Below are 19,894 nucleotides of genomic sequence, written 5' to 3' on the forward strand. Positions count from 1 at the left end.
CGCTGATCTATTTATCTCTTTTCCTCTTCTATCAACTCCAAGTTACTGGTCTTGGCAGAAACTGTGAGCATAGTAGACCAGAATATATTCCAGAGAGCATTCCACGCTGAAATCATCAATTTACAGCTGTTGGATGTGAAGACTGGAATTTGCAGGGCTCAATGTACTTCATGTACTCAGGCTCTGTTTGAAGTAAACCCTTCCTTGGGAGCGTGTTAGGTACAAGCAAGGGCTTCATGAAGGACAGAGAAGTTGTCCTGAAGCATTAAGATTCATCAATGAAAAATAAAATTATGGGAATATTGCACAAAGGCTTCCTTTTCTAGTTCCTAGGTACCGTGCAGCTGCCATTGAATTAAGCAGTGCGTGTTCTAAATGCCCTCATTGTTAAGAGCACTGCTGTTTTGCTTCACGTAGGCGTTATGAATAGTTAACATTTGGAGTGATTTTAATAGTGAGCAAAACTTAAGTTTGAAGGCTTTTGCTGCATGCAGAAATGTTTTGCCAGGTGTTGACTTTAGCTGTCCCGCTTTGCTTGTTGCTGCAGACATGTATGGGCAGAAACAGTTACGGGGCTTGTTAATCCCTCCACACACAGCCTGCAGGCCATAAAGAGCGCTGTTTGGAGCCCTCAGGCATGCCATTACATATTGCCTCTCTACCTTTCCTTGTACACCGTGCAGGGCAGGCACAGCAGCGGCTAACACCTCGCTGTCTTGCAGGGACTTTCCCCAGGCTGGCCCCCAGCTGTGCTGCGTGTCTCAAGCAGTGGTTCCTCTGTGGTGGTGCCGCTGCCACTTCTGGCAACTGAGCGAGCTTGCCTCACGTGGGCATGTAATTGTTGATGTTTAGTGCAAAGGAATTTGGCTTTCCTTTGCACCCATAGTGTGTTTGCATGCTGTATGCCATGCACAGTGCACAGATAAGGATGTCTTCTCTTTTTTCCAGAACCATACTTTGTCCAGGCAGTGGACTACGGCAATTATATTTACTTCTTCTTCCGGGAAATAGCAGTGGAGTACAACAGCATGGGAAAGGTAAGGGCAAAAACATTGCCTCAGATGACTTAGTGACATTCGGGAGGAGAAAAACATATGCTATTCTTCGACCAGTGCTTTTAGGAGTGACCTTGAAATGAGAACCATAAATCACGATGACAAGGTCATCATTTTGAGAAGATTCTTATTGCTCAAGCCAAAAGGTGGGTTGGAGTGAAACATTGCACTGTCTTGAAAGGATACAGGGTGGTTTCTGATGGTGGCAACATATGCCGGAATCTCTTTTCCTAATCATAAAAAGCACAAGGCAAATGTTTTTAGTTCAGCATACTAGGCAGATGTTAAAAATGGCTTCTAAAGCAAGGAGATATTTTTCTTTAGGAAAACTGAATTGGAGTAAAGAGGGGTAGGAATTTTGTGCTCTGCCATCCTTCAAAGAATAATTAAACACTTTCTGCATTTTTGTGAATTTCACAATAGCGTTCTGACTAAGCAGTCAGAAAAGCTGACCAAGGTCACAAAGGTGGAGGGCAGGAATAAAAGCCCACCAAGATTTGCATAGTCTTTAAGTGCTGAAAATACAAGAGTCAGAGCAGGCGGCGTGGGTTGTAGGGATTGTGAATATAAAATGTGCTTTTGTTTGGGGAAATAGAAAGCTAAGCAGTCTGTATGGAAATGAGTTTTATATGGTTTGAGAACAGATCTCCTGAAGGATTTATGACTGTATATTAAATGCCACAGCCTTATCTTTTATAGCACACTGTTCCAAAGCTGATTTTTTTCTGTTTCTTATTTGTCACAGATTATGGAAACATGGGATTAAATTAAGCACCTTGCTGTGTTGTTTCAAATGTTTTAAAAGCAAAATTCCTGTAGAGTCTTCAAGTTCAAACAAACATTTCATTTTCTAAATTATTTTTGCTCTACTCTTTCCAGGTAGTTTTCCCAAGGGTGGCTCAGGTTTGCAAAAATGACATGGGAGGATCTCAGAGAGTGCTGGAAAAACAGTGGACTTCCTTTCTCAAGGCTCGTTTGAACTGCTCAGTTCCTGGCGATTCGCACTTCTATTTCAATATACTGCAGGCAGTTACAGATGTTATCCATTTCAATGGCCGAGATGTTGTTTTAGCAACCTTCTCCACTCCATATAATAGGTAATAGGCACAATAACCTTTTGTTTCCTTTACGTTTCGCTTTTCATTGCAGTTTGTTTTTACTCCATGAAGGTCCAAGAAGTGATTGCTCATACAATGTAATTATTATACACCATGCACTTACTGATAGTTTGTGTTTCGTTTTAAGGCACCCTGCCATTGCTTACTGCATTTGATATTTGATAATTTAGAGCAGCTTTCAAACATTTACTATCTGGACACATTCCTTGGACATTTTCTTTACATTAGAATAATTCAGACCAGCCACCAAGAAGTTTTACGTAGTGTAACTTGCAGAAGGTTATTACAAAGAGAAAACACAGTTTTCCTTTCTTGCAGAGAGAGGACCAGGTCTGTCCTGTTCACATGCTCCTTTCCTCTATTTCGTGCATCTCTACCAACATTTTGTCCTGGGAGAGCCAAAGTCCTCATCCTTCCTGCTCTCTGCAAGGAAAGTCTCTAGATCAAAGAGAGGGGAGTAGTGGAGCCTACTAAAGCTTTACAGTCTGTCAGTTCCTACTTTGCCTATTTATTCTCATAGAGGGGTGTCTTGAACCCTTCATATTGAGTCAGCCAATCTTTCAGCTTTTTAACCCCTGGAGCTGCAAGCCGTGATGCTCTTAACAGAAGTTTCTGGGAGCAAGGGGGAAAGGAGGAACCGAGCTAAAAGAAAAATCTCTTCCTTTTCCTGGCCACATCAACATGACTTTGTGCTGCAGAATCTACACACAGGAGTCCTAACCTTGCTGAAATACAGCCATAACACAAGCAGGTACCAATAAGAGGACCCATTCTTCAAACATCTGTATTTCACTGCTCACATGGTTTCCAAAAAGCATCAATTAATCTGCTAAGAATTTATTGCCATTACGCATTATAATGTTTCTCCAGAAGTTATTAGAATAGTAACTGTATCTAATTATTGAATTCTCCTGGAAAAGTGAAGAAAAAAAAAAACTAACAGTCTAATTAAAAATATATTGCTGTTTCATGGCGTAATGCTTGAGTTGAAAGGGGAATTTTATAGCTGAAATTCATCTGGTTTTGCTGTACACTTGCCACCTCTCGTCAAAGCCTGACCTTAGTGAGGTCATGCACAGAGCTGACTTCAAATGAGAGTAAGCCCAGCCCTCTGTTTAATCACTGCTTTTGACATCAAAACAATAGGAAATGCAGTGGAAGAAAATAATGCCACCAATAGGGAATGCAGTTTTATATTATCTGCTCTTTTTTTTTTTGTAAACTGTTTAAATAAAAACAAATAAACAGAGAATCAGCATAAGCAAATAGGCTGTATCTTGAGATTATCTATACATTGAGATGTCCTATTCTGCTAGTATTTCCTGTGGTATGTCATGAATAATCCTTTACTTGAAACCCTGTGTTTTAGAATCTAAGTACTTGTTTTTAAATACAAATTTCTTTGATCTCTGGAACAAGAGCATCCCCCTGGAGTGAGCTGGCACAGATTCCTCAATCCAATCTGAGATCACCCTGGGTGGGAGCTGGTGGTGGGTTGTAGTCAGTGGGTAAGAGATTGCCTGTCTGTGACCCACAGTGCTCCATCCATATTGTTTTATGACACTGTGGACCTGATAATTGCCATCCCCAACGGAAAAAGTTTCTGCAGTCTTCTCACTGTAGTGATCCCTCTGACACTGTGGAGATTCGTGATGAGGACAGTTCTCAGCGCGTTTAGTTCTATAGAGTAAGCCTGAAGATTTTAGGGTTGTTTTTTCTTTAGTGCTTAATCCAGCAATGTGTAAAACCTTCTATCTGTAGTGGGACTTGCAATGCCTTAGGATGTGGTCCTGCATGCAGCCAAATACACCCCTGACCAACCTTTATGTTGAAATATATGTAGCTGCTTCACCTTAAAACTCTTGCTGTGCAGTATCGTGTTAATATAAAGCTTTGAAGTAAGTTTCCTTCCATATAAAAACCCGCCCTGTGGAGATGAAAGTAAGACTAATACTATCTCCCTGCTTGTTGTTTCCTTCAATAATAAGCATTTCAAAATCTTTAAATATTCAAGCAATTGTTTTTCTATCAATTTATGTACCCTTATGAGTTTTGTTTTATTCTCTGTAACAGTGTTATAGTTCCTACGTTTTCTCTTTGGTGTATAATAACCTACTGGCTAAAAGCAAGATTGAAAGCCTCAGCCAGCTGGGTTCATGCTATTTATCTGATAAAATCACGTAGTGAAAGTCAGACATGAATACAGTAGTTCATGTGTAAAAAAATGAAAGGTGGATAAATGAATAATTCATGCTTCCAAGTGACTGACCATGGGAAAACCCTAGGCTTTTCAGAAAGCATGTAGGTAAGGTTATAATTATGTTTAGACAATGCTACCATGCAGTTGCATGCAAATAATCAAAGAGTTGAAATTTACAACTTTATCATCTAAAAATCTGATTGTATTTGCTTCTACAAGCTCTTTACACCTCATTGAATAATTGAGTTAACCAAATTGCCGAGCATAGTTAACTTCTTTCCATTGGGAAAACCTGCCAGAGATGAGGCTGTAAGAGGATGGAGTAATAATGTGCAAATGCCAGGCCAGTGGCACAGTGCAGCATGCTTCCAGTTTGATCAGCTCCAGCTTCTGAACTGTCTGCAGTGTGTTTTTGAGGCATGACAGGGACTGTGAAAATTCATACTGAGAAAATGTTGTGACTTACAAGAACTTAAATTTCCAAATAATGGGCTCTAAATGAGACTGGCTATTACTCCTCATGCATTCCCAGTGGTACACAGAGTTTCCCAGATTCTTTCTCCTCTTCAAGATTATTGCAATTACTTCTTTCTATAGAGGCTTTGAAACAAATTGTGCTGGCAGGAGCTGTCTGCTGATCGGTACATTTCAGTCTTTTCCATGGGGTTGGCTTTTCCTGTCAATACTCAGAGGTTACAAAGTTCGGGATTGAGTAGCCTGTGACAGGAAGACTTCTATACAACATGTTTTTCACTCAAGATTTTATGCATAACTGCAGAGTGAGTAACAATTTCTTGGAAATGTCACTTTGCAGCATCCCTGGCTCTGCAGTCTGTGCCTATGACATGCTTGACATTGCCAATGTATTTACTGGGAGATTCAAAGAACAAAAGTCTCCAGATTCCACATGGACACCGGTTCCTGATGAACGAGTGCCCAAACCCAGGTATGTTTAATGTGTAGTGATATTGTTCTGCTGCGTGCAGAGTTTTTGACAATTTGAATAGTCTTTTAAAGTACAGATCCAGATGAAGATATATATTGTAGTAATGAAAAAGGAGTTAAGTTGCATTTGGAGCTAAGATATGAAAATGGGATTTTTTTCACTTAAACCATATTTGTGTAAAATAAATCAGGCCAGCATCATATCCGTTTGGTCAGAATAACTGCCATTTTAATAGAGCTATGAGTTACCTGTTGCAAATTGGTTCAGTAATGGATGTTTCTTGTAGCAAAGTCTGTACTAGTTCTGAGATTTGCTCTTCTGGGGTTAACATACAATTCACTTGCAATAGAGGATGGGGAGGCAGGGCAGGCAGCGTTCCATCAGAATAGAGGTTTGTTTTACGTCATTTCTCCTGAGTTGCTTTTCCTGCTTCCACTTCCCTTCTATTTGCATGTAGTTCCCTTATTACACTTTCTTTCTATTTCCTACAAGCACACCTTTTGTGCAAAATGGTGTTGACAGTCAGTTGTTAATCCATTTACACGTGTTATTTTGCTCTAAGAATATGATGTAAATGTAGATAGAGCAAATTAATTTATGCACAAGCTCTACCACTTTAATATATGTTTTATATTATCTGTGTTATCTTTCATATCTTAAAATAAATAAATAAATAAATAGTCTAAAGCTCTGTGGTGGCTACTGGGATTCTACACAAGTCCAGATTTAGCCCACCATGTTTTAGAGACTTACCAAGTATACTGTCCCAATGCTGTGTTTACTCTGAGGTTGTCAGTCAAGAGAAGAACCTGGTAATGCCTGGAAGATCTCAAAAATTCTGTGTCTGTTTTCAGTCTGAGCCCTAGAAAGGCATCTACCTGCACTGGCCCTGGATTTTCTTCTCGTTTTTGCAGTGTTTCAGCAACTCACTGATGTGATGGGCTGCCTTTGTGAAGAAAGACTGCATGAGGGCTCCAAGATCATTTATTTGAAAACAATATTCATATAAAGAATATTTGCAGGGACAATGGAAAAGCATAAAGAAAAATCTTACTTCTTTTCAGTGGGAGGGGAGAAGAGAAAGTTGCCTTGTAAGTTTGTGAGATGATCCAATACCATGCTAACGGTCACAACGAAGATAGGATACTGTTACTTCTTCTGAGTCAGTAGGAGATAATGAGAGCTGAACCAGTAAACAGTGTTTCATATAATATTTGGCCATCAATCTGCTTAATGGAAATAATCATTACTAGCAACTCATGTTGAAATTCATAAGAGGCAAAAGATGCCTTTGAAATAAGGTCATTTTTGTTTGGATATCTCAAACGTGCAGAATATGGTGCAGAAATATTAGTGCTCCTATTGATCCTAACATTTGTCAGAGGCTTACTGGAACCTTTCAGGGGCCTTGCTTCCCTTTTTTGCTCAGATGAACAGGAGGGTTTACTCAGTTTTATGTTTATTCAATTAAGCCAGTTTTGAGATTATAACAGGATTAATCCAATCTGGTGACTAGGATTTAGGAAAAAATAGGCCTTCAGATTAGACGTACGGAAACTCTAGGTACTGAAGTGCCAGAAAGCATAGGCTGCTCCCTAGAGAATTTCACCCAATAAATCAATGCCCTTGTCAAGGATTTAGGAGATCGGTGATGCCCTTGATTTCTCCTTCTCTCCCTTTATTGGTATTTCTGTATGTAGTCACAAAACCACCAGAATATTTTGGATCTGGAGAGGCAGATCACACAATCTCTGCACATAATGTTTATTACACATCTGTGCAGGACTATATTCATTTACCCAGTTAGTCCCTTCCAGACCTGTGTTAGCTTCCTACATAACATTTGGTTACCTAAATTTTGAATATTTATCTAAATCAGAGTGGCAGGTATGACAGAACCAGCATTATACTTTGTTCAAGCTGGAATTACTTCACTGATGTCAGTGGCTCTACCCACTTTAGGTCAAATGAAGACTGGACACTGCAGAATGATTATGAGTGGATTATCTTCTCATCTCACAGTGGCTCGAAGGCTGGAGGATCATAATGGTCCAGGAAATGGGATCAAATGAATTTTTTGTTGGAGAATGTAATCCACAAAATATTAATAACAGGCAGAGAATGATGCTGCTTCCAATGTAGAGATTACCTGTTGAGGCAAGAAGGGTAAATTACGTTAGAGGAGGACGAGAGATTTTAGGAATACAGTGAGTAGATTTGCATTTAAATTGTCCAAGAATGATTATTTAACTTCTCAGTGAAAGTCCTCTATGTGCTACAACACTTAAATTCTCCCTGAAAGAAGGGTAAAACCAATGCTTACATGGATGCTTGCTGGGTTGTCTTCTTCAGTAGTCCTCTTTCTACCAGAAAGTACTGAAATCAGCACTCTTTTACCCATAAGAACAATTTCCTTCCATATGATATCGATTTCTTTTATTCCAAGAAAGAACAGTCAGCTAGTCAAGTTACAGATCAGAAAGTGTCTCTGCCAGTGAACAGCATTAAGTCAAACGCACAGATAAAGTAATTAGGTTCCATGTGAGTGGATGAACTACAAACTGTGCACATCAAACTCCTGCTAAAGAAATGGATTTGTTCTTTTACGTGGCAGCATGGAAGTTCTTTTGGTCTGGAGTAGAGGACAGAAGGCTTGGAGCTTTCCCGAGGGGCTAAACAAGTCCAAGAGACTTCTCAATCCTTCATTTGAAACATTGCAATGCACTTCAGATTTTACTGAGGACATCATGACAGTTGTTACAGAAATGAGATTTGCACTTAGACATCAAATAAGTGTTCTGGATTTGCCTTCTTGTTTTATTTAGGCCTGGTTGCTGTGCTGGCTCTACATCATTAGAAAAATATGTAACCTCTAATGAGTTCCCGGACGATACTCTGAATTTCATCAAAACGCATCCACTGATGGATGAGGCCGTACCTTCTATTGTCAATCGACCCTGGTTCCTGAGAACGATGGTCAGGTAAGTGCCTCCAAATGGACTCTTCCTCATTGTAGCGTGCTGTCAGGTTGTGCTAATGATCTTGCTTACAATGCTCTCAAATTCTGTAAACATCCCTGTTGTGCTGGGCATGACTCCAGCTAGGAGAGATGGCAGTGCTGAGCAGATGCTGTAGAACTCCCTGAGCAGCTTCCAAGATAGGAGAAAAAAAAAAAAAAAAAAAAGAAAAAAAAACTCACTTCTTTCCAACCATGCTGGGCTGAAACCGGATCCTGGGGGAAATGAAGTGCAGGGAATGTTGACCTGCCTCTTGGCTTATGGGTCAGTGTTTGGGACAGCTCTGTAGAAAACTTTGGACAAGGATCAACAGATAGCCCAGGGATATGTATACAGAATACAAGCATGCCTACCAGGATATGTTCACAGTATATGAAGATGTCTGTTGCGATATGTACTGGTATGTTTTACTGTTTACAGAAGTGTGCAGGCAGAAGCAATCACATAATCTGTATCCTTTCTATGACAACAAGAGAAAAATAATAAAGAAGAGACTCGAACAAAGACTCATAAATCAAAAAGTCTCAAATACACCATACCCTTCCTTTGAAAATATGTTCCCACTCCTGTGTCATGCTGTGGTCACTATGCTACTTTTCTGCCCTCCAGCTGTGGTTGGAATAAAGTGACTAACTTTTGCCATATTTCCCATATTATTTGCCATATTATGAGTAGTATTTAGCACTGGAAGGGTTTGGCTTAGTTTTAGTAGTGTATGTTCTGTCAGGTACTTATGCTGGATCAAAGGCCACTGATTTTCGATTTGGAGCGAAAAACGATGACACATGATGATCCCTGGCTCATAGGGGCACCAGTTCTCTGATCTTAGTCTAGTCCTGGACAAGCTGCTTCCTATGTGGGTCATCTTTAGCTTCCAGTTATGTTATATCAGGGGCCTCACTTGGGAGCCAAAGTGCCAGGGCTGGTGTGCCTTGAGGTTAAAGCAGAGACCCTGTGTTTAATGCTGCATGAACAGCTGGTGCAAAGAGTTGTCGTGAGGTAACAGTAAACTATTTTCCTGAGGAAATGTTGAAAACCCTGGGGTTTATAAAGGCCTGGTGGTTTCAAGCCCAGCAACATTGCTCTGCTGCATTCCAGTTACATACCTCCAACCAAAGATGAGAACAGCAAGCTCCGTAGAGTGCTTTCCTTTGATCTCCAGTACCTGATAACTAGTACCAAATCACCAGTACTCATCTTTAATAAATGATGTGATCCCACAATTTGATATTGCCTTAACACTGAACTTGCTTAGTGGTTGTTATATGATTACTTTTAGTCAGATAAAATAAGGTTTACCTTCTCAGCATTGCACAGGCACAGCTTTTCCTGAAAAAAAAAAAATAAAGGGGGGGAGGGAGAAAAATTGAATGTAGATCTGTTATCAGTATTGTTGCTTTTAATGTAAATGAACTTGTAATTAAAAAAATAAAACTGAAAAATCACTGTGCTGATTTTCTTTACCTGCCTATAGAAATCATCAGGCTAGTACTTCGGTTTTGTTTGGAAGGTTAATTCCTAAATTGTCTCAGACTCTTTACAGCCCTTCAGCCTTCTGCGTGAGGTTTGCTGTTGAAGACATGTCTGCTAACTATTTGACATCTGGATAAGCACACAAACACATGGAAATTCCCCACCATTTGGGGAGCCAAACTGGTACAGTCTGTGTTGACTTACAGGGTTATTCAGTTAGAAGTGCTTAAATATGCTATATGGTTGCTCAGAGGCTATCACATAGTTATTTGAAGTGGAAAAAGAGATAAAATAAATGGCAATCTAATCCACATGATGCAAAATGCTGTATTGTTTTTCTAGATACCGCCTGACCAAAATTGCTGTCGACTCTACTGCTGGGCCATATCAGAACTACACTGTGGTTTTCTTGGGATCAGAGAAGGGAATCATCCTGAAGTTCTTGGCACGGACAGGAAACAGTGGTTTCCTAAATGACAGCCTTTTCCTGGAGGAGATGAACATTTACAATCCTGAAAAGTGTGTATCTGATTCTTTGTACTCGTGTATTGGTGACTTTTGACACTTCTGATTTCCCAGAGAGCAAGTTGTCCCATGAAAAGGGAAGCGGGCTAGAAGAAGCCAAGTTCTCTGAGTCATTTTCTATTGTTTGGGGAGTGGGGGGATGTCTGGTTGTCAGTCTCTACATTGAAATAAAATATTTTTTTTTCAGCATGTCTAGAAAATAGCCCATCATCCTATGCAGCAGTTGAAGGATAATTAAAAGCAAAATTCTGCAAAGGGAGATTAATTTTGTAATCCTATAAAAAACTGATTCCTCTCCAAATAACTCACCAACCAGCAAGCTACTCTCCAAGGGAAATTTCCCACATTTTAGCCTTCCTCAAATATGCCTAAGGGGGCTTTGAAGTGGGTCATAAGCACACAGAAATCTCAGCTACTTTGAGTGCCGCAGAAGGATAAACAGAAAAACTGAAGAGCCCTCAGAAAGCTTGTTTCGTGTGTAGTATCTCTCCACTTCTCTGGCCCCATGCATTTTTAATGCTTTAATACTTGCTTATATATCTTTCTACCACTGCATTTAATGGCTATTGTGTATTCTTTTTCCTCCTTGGCTCATTCAGTTCTCCCCTTTTCAGGTTTTGTTTATGTTGGTTTGTTTGTTTGTTTTGTCTGTTTTTGTTTTTGTTGTTGTTGTTTGTTCGTGTTTTTTTTTGTTTTTTTGTTTGTTTTTGAGATTGAGGAATCATTAGGTTTTCATCTGGTTGCCAGAGGAACTCACTTTTAACTTCATCTCACGTTTTCGAATCAGGTGCAGTTACGACAGCGTGGAAGACAAGCGGATTGTGGGTATGCAGCTTGACAAGCCCAGCAGTGCCCTTTACGTTGCCTTCTCCACTTGCGTCATCAAGGTTCCCCTGGGGCGGTGTGAGCGCCATGGCAAATGCAAAAAGTATGTGCTTTGTGGTGGCACTTGCCCTCTTGTTGGAAGCCCATGTTCCAGGCGTGGGGAATGTGAGAGCACTCAAGAATGCCTCCTTCTGCTCTTCTTTCTCAAGGGCCTGCATAGCATCCCGAGACCCCTATTGCGGCTGGGTGAAGGAGAGTGGGGCATGCACACAGCTGGTCCTTGGCGCTAAGTGAGTAATGGCTTTTGCTGGAAGGGCCATGAAGCGCTGGCGGTGGCGCCGGACAGACTTGGAGTGAGCTGTTTGAAATGTGGGGCTCTCAGGGTAGAAAAATGCGTGAAGTGTTTGTTCCTATCTTATTTGCATTCTCTGAAATTTCTCACAAATTTTTTTTTTGTGTGAACTGTCAGCTGATTGGTGACTGCTGAAAGAAGAGGAAGAATAAAATGAAAGAGCTGTACTAAGGCCCACGTGTTGTTGAAAAGAGGGAACTGGATGGCTGTGTCTGGACCAGCCCACACTGGAGCCATCACAGCTGATTAAAGAGGCAATAGAATCCAAATTAAATTACTGAAGCAATTTGTCCACTGAAAACAAAACCAGTCCTTCTAATTTACTGTGCATTACTAAGAGGAATCACAGAGCACAGTAAGAGCTTAAAGTAGATTCAGAGAAGTGCTGGATCTCCCCTTGCTCAACAGTAGAATTTAATTATTTTATAATAATGAAAGTCTGTGAGGTTTTGTTTAAGTATGGTTACTTAAGCCTTGCAGGAAGCAGACCTACTTCAGACCTCTCATTTCTTGGACACATCTGACACAGTTCACACTTGCCCACTCTGATGTACAACTAAACTTCAAGATAATGGTGTAAATGTAGCACAAACATCACATAACCCCAGTAGCCCTACAGCCAGCCCAGCTTAACCCTGAGTCTGTACAGGTCTTCAGTGTATAATGGAAGACTTACCATCCCTGTGGTTCCTTCATGTTCTTAATTTGCCATTTCAATTCAAATTGTCTTGTCCACTGTGGAAACTATACCTATGTCTATATACTTACATGCTTTCTTACAAAAGTGGGTGCTGTTTCTGTTGGATACTTGGTAAAATACCATTGAAGTTCACCTGTGTGCATATGAGGTTTTCTCAGCCTTCTAGAGGTGCTTGAGGTTTTTTGCACTTGCCATGACAAGGTTATGGGGAGGTTTGTACCTTACTTTCAAAAGTGTCTCTACTATTTATCAATAAATCCATCAAGACAGAAGCAGTGCAGCTTGCAGTGGTGCAGTCCACAGGTGAGCATGGCAGGTTGCTCTCTATCCAATGCAAAGCACTTGGGAGGAGATCCAGATCAACTGTTCGGATGTCTGGTGGACTTCTAAATTAACCAACAGGAGGCAGAGGTGTTAGGTGCCCTCTTGGAGTAGGTGACAGTTGAGCAGTAGTTTTAAGGACATAGTGCTGGGAATTAAGTTTCTATATGGGTAATTATGCCTCCACATCAGGATGCTGACTAATGTAGACAGACGCTTGTATTGGAGGTTTTCCAGGGCTCTTGTCATTCATCTCTTACTGTATCGGGAACTTGGAAGAACAGCTTCACTAGTTATCCAAAATTACTGGCACAGGTTAGGAGTCTGAATTGGGAATGTCAGCTAGGAAAGCCTGTAGGTATTTATCAGTACAGGCCCTTAAATTAAGCGTAATTCACTTCGTGATCTGGACCTTATGCCCTGCAACCATGTTCAGTGCACTACCTAAACAACTTTGAAAATGCAAGTTTGTCCCCCAAGCACAGTACCTAGCCAATAGTTTAGCTTCCTTCCCATGTCAAAACGTTGGTGCACCTTGACTACTGTATGGACAAGTCAAGGTAGGATCGTAACTGCTCATGAGAATGTCATATTTTTTTTTTGATTTAACAGTTTAAAAATATATGAATGTTTGCCTCCCTTGACAATGAAGTATGCAGTAGATTTTCAAAGAAGAAAAAAAACACACAAGGAGTCATCAGAAGCCAAAGAATCACTTAGCAATGACAAAATAATTGAATGCCTATCTTGGAATCTTTTAGCCTTCATGGGGAAGTTCCAAAGAAATGGCTGGTTTCATGGTGTGTCTTTATTTCAGTTGCAGATGGGATAATTTCTTTCTGGTGGTGCTTGTGACTATCGTTATTCATACTGTTATGTTTCTTTCTATTATTTAGGCTGGCATTTGAGCAGGACATAGAACATGGCAATACAGATGGCCTGGGTGACTGCCAAAGTAAGCAAAGCTTTTACCCTCTATTTACCATGTGTAACAGCGTCTTTCTGAATGCCTCAAATCGCCCTTACCTGTCGGGCATTCTTTTGTAGCAACGTAAGGCACAACAGGGACAGCAACTGCAGCTAAAGGTGCAGGAAGAGGAGGAACAGATGTTTAAATGTATTTAAATAGCCCAATTGATGTGATTTATACAAACACTGGTCTTCATAGCAGTTATGTAGTGGGAAGACCATGGTTCTAGAGGATATTGATTATAGCAATGAAATAATGAGATGAGTGTTCATTGTGTTTATCAGTCACGGTGGTTGGGTTGTTTATGTAGATGTGCAGAAGGAGCTTGGTTTCTTGTATAGATTGTGACTTGGACTACACTCCCATGCATAACAGGGAGACAGTGAAACATGTCTTCATCTTTGGGTCCAAATCAAGAAGTGGGAACTTATGTGTTTGTGAACCTTAGTTGATTTTACAAACAGGCTGGACAATGTAGCAATGTTAAGGATCAGGCACTACTGATCCTGCCTAAGAAATGTTAATGGTAAACCTTAGGTACTGACAGCATGAGTTGGAAGCTTAAACACAGTCTTTAAATATTTACATTTTGTACTGAGATGCTTAAAAGTGCCCAGCTTGCACTATGTGCAAAGAAACCTTGGATGCTGATTTCTGAGCTGTCAGGAACACCAGCAGCTGTGTAGCTTGTTCAAGACAGCTGTTGTTCCAAATGTTCTTGCCAAAGTTGGTTTAATTGTGAGCCCCAACTATTATTTACAAACCTTATGAAATCAAGAATCACATTCTTTTTGGTGCAATTTGCACTAATGCCTATAGACACACACCCAAAACAAAACAAAACAAAACAAAAAAAAAAAAAAACAGAGCTCAGGAAGTGAGAGTCATTACTTTTGGAATACAGAGCAAAATAACAGAGGGCGAGAGTGTGCTCTGGGATACAGTGCAGTCCATAATCTATGGAGAAAGCTAGAACATTCTCATGCCTTGCGCATCCTTGTTCAAGAGTCATTTATTATTGTGATCACTGTGCTTACGGGAGTACAAGGATTTCAGCCTCTGCTTGCCCTTGTTTCAGCTGCACTTCCCTGTGCCCTAAAATAGGGCCATTTAGGCAGTCTCTTAAGTTTTTTGAAGGAGGTGTACACACAGTCCTTTCTGTGCTCCCTGTAAAATGGGCTAGCACCAAAACCAGGTCAGTTCCCAGCTGGTACAACTTTGCCCTTTTCAGCCCTTTTCAACATAGTTCTGCTCTCCTTGGGCAAATAGGTTAGACAGGAGCGGAGTCTACCTGACATCAGTTACACATTAAAGAAACATAGGAGATGATTCAGAAAGAGCAAGTTGTGCTCATGGAGAGAGTTCTGCTCCTGTACAGCGAGCAGTAAAGCCAATACCCTGCCTAAGTCCCTCTTCAGCCCGGAGTGATGCATTGAACCTTGACACTGCACAGGGGTAGATTTCACTCCCTGCTAAGCTGACTGATCTTTTTACTTTATGTGGTCTTGGATCATGTGAGTTTTGTCCTCATCAGCTCATGATTCTAGCTTTATCACTCCTTGTGCCTTGCATTGGAATAGGATGTGACCTTGCAAAGAAATCCATGGCAAAGGGAAAATTGTCCTTCCCACTTGTCCCTTGCACGGGGCTAGTCATGAACACTTTTAAAGTCAGACATTGTTTAAAGGTATGTCTGAATATTAGTTTTGCCTGGATCCTTAGGATAATAATCATATAGATATCAGCTGAAGCATAAAAGGTTGTTAGCAGCAAACTATTAAAAAAAAAAAAAAAAAGAGAGAGAAATAATGATTTTTCCCCTGTTATTTGTCTTTCAGATTCCTTCGTAGCCCTGAATGGTAAGGAAGTTCCTAGTTTCACTTTTTACTGACAGAAAATCCATTTTGGAGGAATCACTTTTTACTAAACTTTTATGTATTTTCATATTTTTTGTTTTATTTAATGTTTCTTCCCAATTTATTTTGTTCATAGACATTTCAACTGCTTCACCTGATCATGAAATGTCTTACGACACTGCGTATGGTCAGTTTATGGGTGTTTTAAAAAATTCTCCCTGGATCCTTGTATTAGCTAGTATTTTCTCTAGTCAAATAGCTGCTAACCCTTTCTTATTTGTTTTGTCTTGGTTTTGAGGGCCTGATTCACTAATCACAAGTAAGATTAAGTCATGCTTCTTGATTTGCAATCCCTCTTTCCTAGTCCTCCCCCAAAACTGTCTCCATTGAATTAAAATGGCCAATTTTAATGGCACTCCAGCAGATATGATTAAGAGCATGCTTCATCTGAACACTCAGACAAAGGAACACTTGGAAACAATGATGCATCTTATCTGTTCCCTGGGAAAAACAAAACAGCTTACATCCCACTCGTGAGTCGTCCAGGCTGGTGTCATGACTGCTACAGCAGCTAGTCACCAATAATTTAGGGAAAGGAGCAGAACTGTCCATGGGTGATAGACAATCTCTCATAAACCAAATTAACTATTACCTGTGTCAGTTGAGATGGGGTTATACCCTGGGTCCCAAAGGTTTCTCTCACTTCTGGAGTGAGTCATTTATGTTGTACATGCTTGCAGTATCATAATACCCCTATGGTACCTGGTCTGTAAATAAAAAGGGGGATTCACACAGCAAATTAAATGACCAAAGCTGAAAGGAGCATTTTTGCTAGCCTAGAGTAGCAGTTTCCCATCAGGCAGCTGTTAATCTGCACTCGCAGTACTTTACACCACTTTGTTCTATGTTTGAAAGTGGATTACAGTGTCACTTGGAGTGCAGAATAAGTGTCTTCTTGAGGAATTACTGCAGAATAAATAATCACTTTAAATTCAAACCTAGACTTATATTGCAATAGCTTCTCTTCCTAGATGTCCTGAACAAAAACAAGTACTCACAAGCTAAGAGGATGTGTGATACTGTTCCCAGTGAAGGTAATGGCAAATTTCCATTTGGAAATTTGGAGGGCTGGGAACTTGCTTGTGAAATTGCTTTCATTCCGGCTGTGCAAGACTAACAGTTCATCAGAGCTCAGACAAATTTATAATATGTTTCGCTGAATGCAGCTAGAGGTAGGTTAGTTTGCTGTTGTGACGATGCACATTAGATTGATCCCTTCGTTTCCTGCCTGCAAAATATGTAGATGCAAACAGAACCAACAGCAACACATGATAGTACAGCAGAATATAAATAACACAATCATACTGATCAGCATTTAAAAATAAATTAAATAAAATTTCCCATGTTGTTTATCACCAGGAAATGGAAAATGTGCAGGTGAAATTTGTTTGCAAGTATGATAATGAAAACCAGTAAAGGGAATATACAAAATCTAAGTTGAGACTTCGTAATGTATGGAAGACTGATGGTTTCATCTGCTTATAGAGTTTGTAGTTTCTTTCTGTTGAAAATTTCTATATATCCAAAACATAGAGCAGTAATTAAAGGATAAGTAGTAATAATAAAACCCATACTGCTGAATCTAAAGAAAAAGAAAATAGCCCTGGCCTACTGCTAACATGCCAGAAATGTCTTAGGATTCCTACTACTAAGTGTGTTTGGAGGCTGCACAGTTATAGCTGTAGGCTGTGGTTCTGGATCCCATCAGCTACCATATTAGTAGGGACTTTAGCCAAAGCTGGTATTTTAATCTGACCAAGAAAGCTGAAAAATGGTTCAAGTGAGTGTCAAAATGAAAAAAGCTGTAGTCCCAGGGGAGTATAGGTTACTATACTTGCATGTCAAGCACAGTGATAGATTTCATGAATGAACCCAGCTCTTAAAATAAGATCCTATTGCCAAATGTGAGAGAAAAATGCTGACCCAACACAAACGGTTCCCATTCATGCCCTCTTTCACAGATGATTTCATTGACATTTCTAATGTAGATCCTGATACATGGTCACTAGGCAAGACAGCCCTTCCTTTATGGGTTCAGTTGAAATAACCTTAATGATATTACTGTAGTTAGTCTCTTTCCACCTACCAGGGCAAAATACAAAAGGCAAAGTGCTAGTCACCTCTCTTGATCTTCCCCATGAGGACTGTAAAAAATTCCAGCACTAGACAGTAAACCAATCTCAGTAAACATGCTCATGTTTGCTAAATGTTATGTCTGCTCTTTTTTTTTCTTGAGAAAACAAAATTTTATAAATAGTTTATTTTACTGTTATTGAATACAATTAAATGTGTAACTAAATGGTATTTCATAATAGATTAAACCTCAGAACACTGGGACATACCAGGTTGCCAATCAAGTGAATGCTCAGGATGCAAAATGCTCAGATGCAAAAGTCTTATAGCTAGATTACCCCTTTCGGCTGATTTATACCACCATAAATCAGCTCTCTTTGGTAGACTTACTGCTACTCTGTAGCAGTGTACATGAAAGGAGAATTGAGCCCTTAATCTTTGTATTCCTTACATCAGCCTCCTCCTGAAATTGGCATCAGCCTCCTCCTGAAATTGGGCTCCCTTTTCTGGGGCAGTCTTACATGATCAGTTGTAAACAAATAACAAAACTCAAAGTCCACACAGGTGACTATTCAAGTACATCCCTTTTGACACCCAAGGGGAGAATAGCAGGTTGAAGTTCTGCGCAGAAGGTCAGAGAGGAATGATGTGGGAGACATATTTAAACAAAGAGATGAGATTAGATTCTTCCACAAAATTGTAAGCAGCTTCAATTACCTTTGGAAACATCAATTCTTAGTGAATTGGGCCCTTATCTTACCCCCTAGCCATATTCCTTTTTCCCTCTGTAGTATTGATTTAGCCTTTCCCTCTAATTGTCTAATTAGGTTGCTATAGCTGTTAATAGGATAGTGTGTGGACATCTTAACCTCTGAGATCCTAACGACTTGTGCATATTAGAGCAACTATCAAATACGTATTGAATCCCTGTCTTTGTTTTAAAGCTGAAAAAATCTCCTTATATTTTACAAGTGCACTTCAGAACAAGCTGTAGTTACAGAAGTGCAGCCCTTCTGAATCATTATCCATGCCTGTAGACACTAAGTGCTTTTACTGCGGTCCTATTACTTGATTACAGCACTCCAAAAGAAAAGTTTTTGCAAATAATGGAAGCACCCTAAAACAGATTTTTTAAAAGCCTGTCTATTTTGAATTTTTCATGTTTGCTTTAAACAAAGAAGTTTGAAAAGCACTATGTCTGCATCTTTTCAGGTGGATTGTTTTAAAACAAAGGCAGATCTTTGATTTTTAGATGTTTAGGTGTATGAAAAGCTAGTCGATACTAACATAGAGGTACTGGCTACCTCTCAGATATGCTAAAGCCTCTTTAAATTGCAGCAAAGCCTATTTACACAGTCAGAGTGGTAAAAATGGTGTGATGGGGAAAAAAAGGCCCACTACGTGTTGCAAACGATACAGCACATTGTAAAGGTTTCATAATGGCTGTGTGTGAAAGGGACAGGAGTGGGATGCCTGCCACTTCAGCCTTTTCTCTGTTTATGAGAGAAACAACTAGCTCATACGTTTGTGGTGTCACTCAGCTCGGAGGTGAAATTCACCCAGCGGGACTGACTGTTCAGCCACTTACAAGACACAGTGACAATGCTTATGGTGTTTGGTGTGGCAGCCACTGCCCAGTAGCAAGTGTTTGCAGAATACAACTCCAACACATGTGGGGTAGGTTATTAAGGTTAATCTGCTCCTGCCCTGCTTCCACAAAATGGAAGAAAGTTTATGTTGATTATATGTGGAAGACTGTTTCTCAGTGTGTACTAGACTAGCACATTAGTAACAGAGCAAATAGACTGATTTCTCGCGATTGTGTGAAACCTTTCTCTACCTAACTGCCATCTGGTACACATTACTATCTTCACAGAGCCTAAGCTTTCCATTTCCAAGAACTTCTCCATGTATTTGCAGCATATGGTTGAGGAATTTTTTTAATTTTATTTTTTTAGAAAATGTGTCCCTTAGGCATATATTTCTTCTAGATTACTGTATTAAGAAATGTTTTTCTTCAGCCATACTTTTGGCTTTTCCTTAAAATTGTCCCTTTAAGCACATCTAAAGTGAAAGTGTCTGGACAGAGATATGGACATATAAATGCATATGTAAAGCAGGTATAAAATATGATTGCTGCTTTGCAAGATTTCCTTCTCTTCCACCTCCTTATCAAGCTTTGACTAATTGCTTTCTTATGTTGAGTGCAGCACTATTTGTAGGCTGACCAAATGTTGTACACATTATTGTGGCCATTGAATGGGGTATTAACTTGGAGACTGAAACCCCATGAATGCTGGCACTGTGGTTTAGTCCTTAGGGAAAAGAAGACATGAAAATCTCGTAACTTCCATTTTCTGGCCTGTTCTATGTCCCATTGTTCCTCTTATTTCTTGAGAATGA

General features: G+C 39.9%; 1 protein-coding gene across 10 annotated transcripts in view; it reads left to right on the forward strand.

Moving 5' to 3' along the window:
* Window positions 1-19,894, forward strand: part of SEMA6A (semaphorin 6A) — a 120,001-nt gene that overhangs the window by 71,041 nt on the left and 29,066 nt on the right. For 5 of the 10 annotated variants that reach the window (XM_080574903.1, XM_080574902.1, XM_080574904.1 and 2 more), the window contains 10 exons: window positions 949-1,037; window positions 1,935-2,152; window positions 5,188-5,319; window positions 8,145-8,300; window positions 10,152-10,328; window positions 11,122-11,262; window positions 11,369-11,449; window positions 13,429-13,487; window positions 15,341-15,361; window positions 15,495-15,545. In XM_080574903.1, the coding sequence (XP_080431029.1) occupies window positions 949-1,037; window positions 1,935-2,152; window positions 5,188-5,319; window positions 8,145-8,300; window positions 10,152-10,328; window positions 11,122-11,262; window positions 11,369-11,449; window positions 13,429-13,487; window positions 15,341-15,361; window positions 15,495-15,545 (1,125 nt within the window). The remainder of the gene's footprint in view (window positions 1-948; window positions 1,038-1,934; window positions 2,153-5,187; window positions 5,320-8,144; window positions 8,301-10,151; window positions 10,329-11,121; window positions 11,263-11,368; window positions 11,450-13,428; window positions 13,488-15,340; window positions 15,362-15,494; window positions 15,546-19,894) is intronic. The other 5 variants (XM_080574905.1, XM_080574906.1, XM_080574908.1 and 2 more) reach the window with 1 other exon arrangement.

This window comes from Anser brachyrhynchus, assembly GCF_964034855.1.
Source record: "Anser brachyrhynchus genome assembly, chromosome: Z".
Lineage (NCBI taxonomy): Eukaryota > Metazoa > Chordata > Aves > Anseriformes > Anatidae > Anser > Anser brachyrhynchus.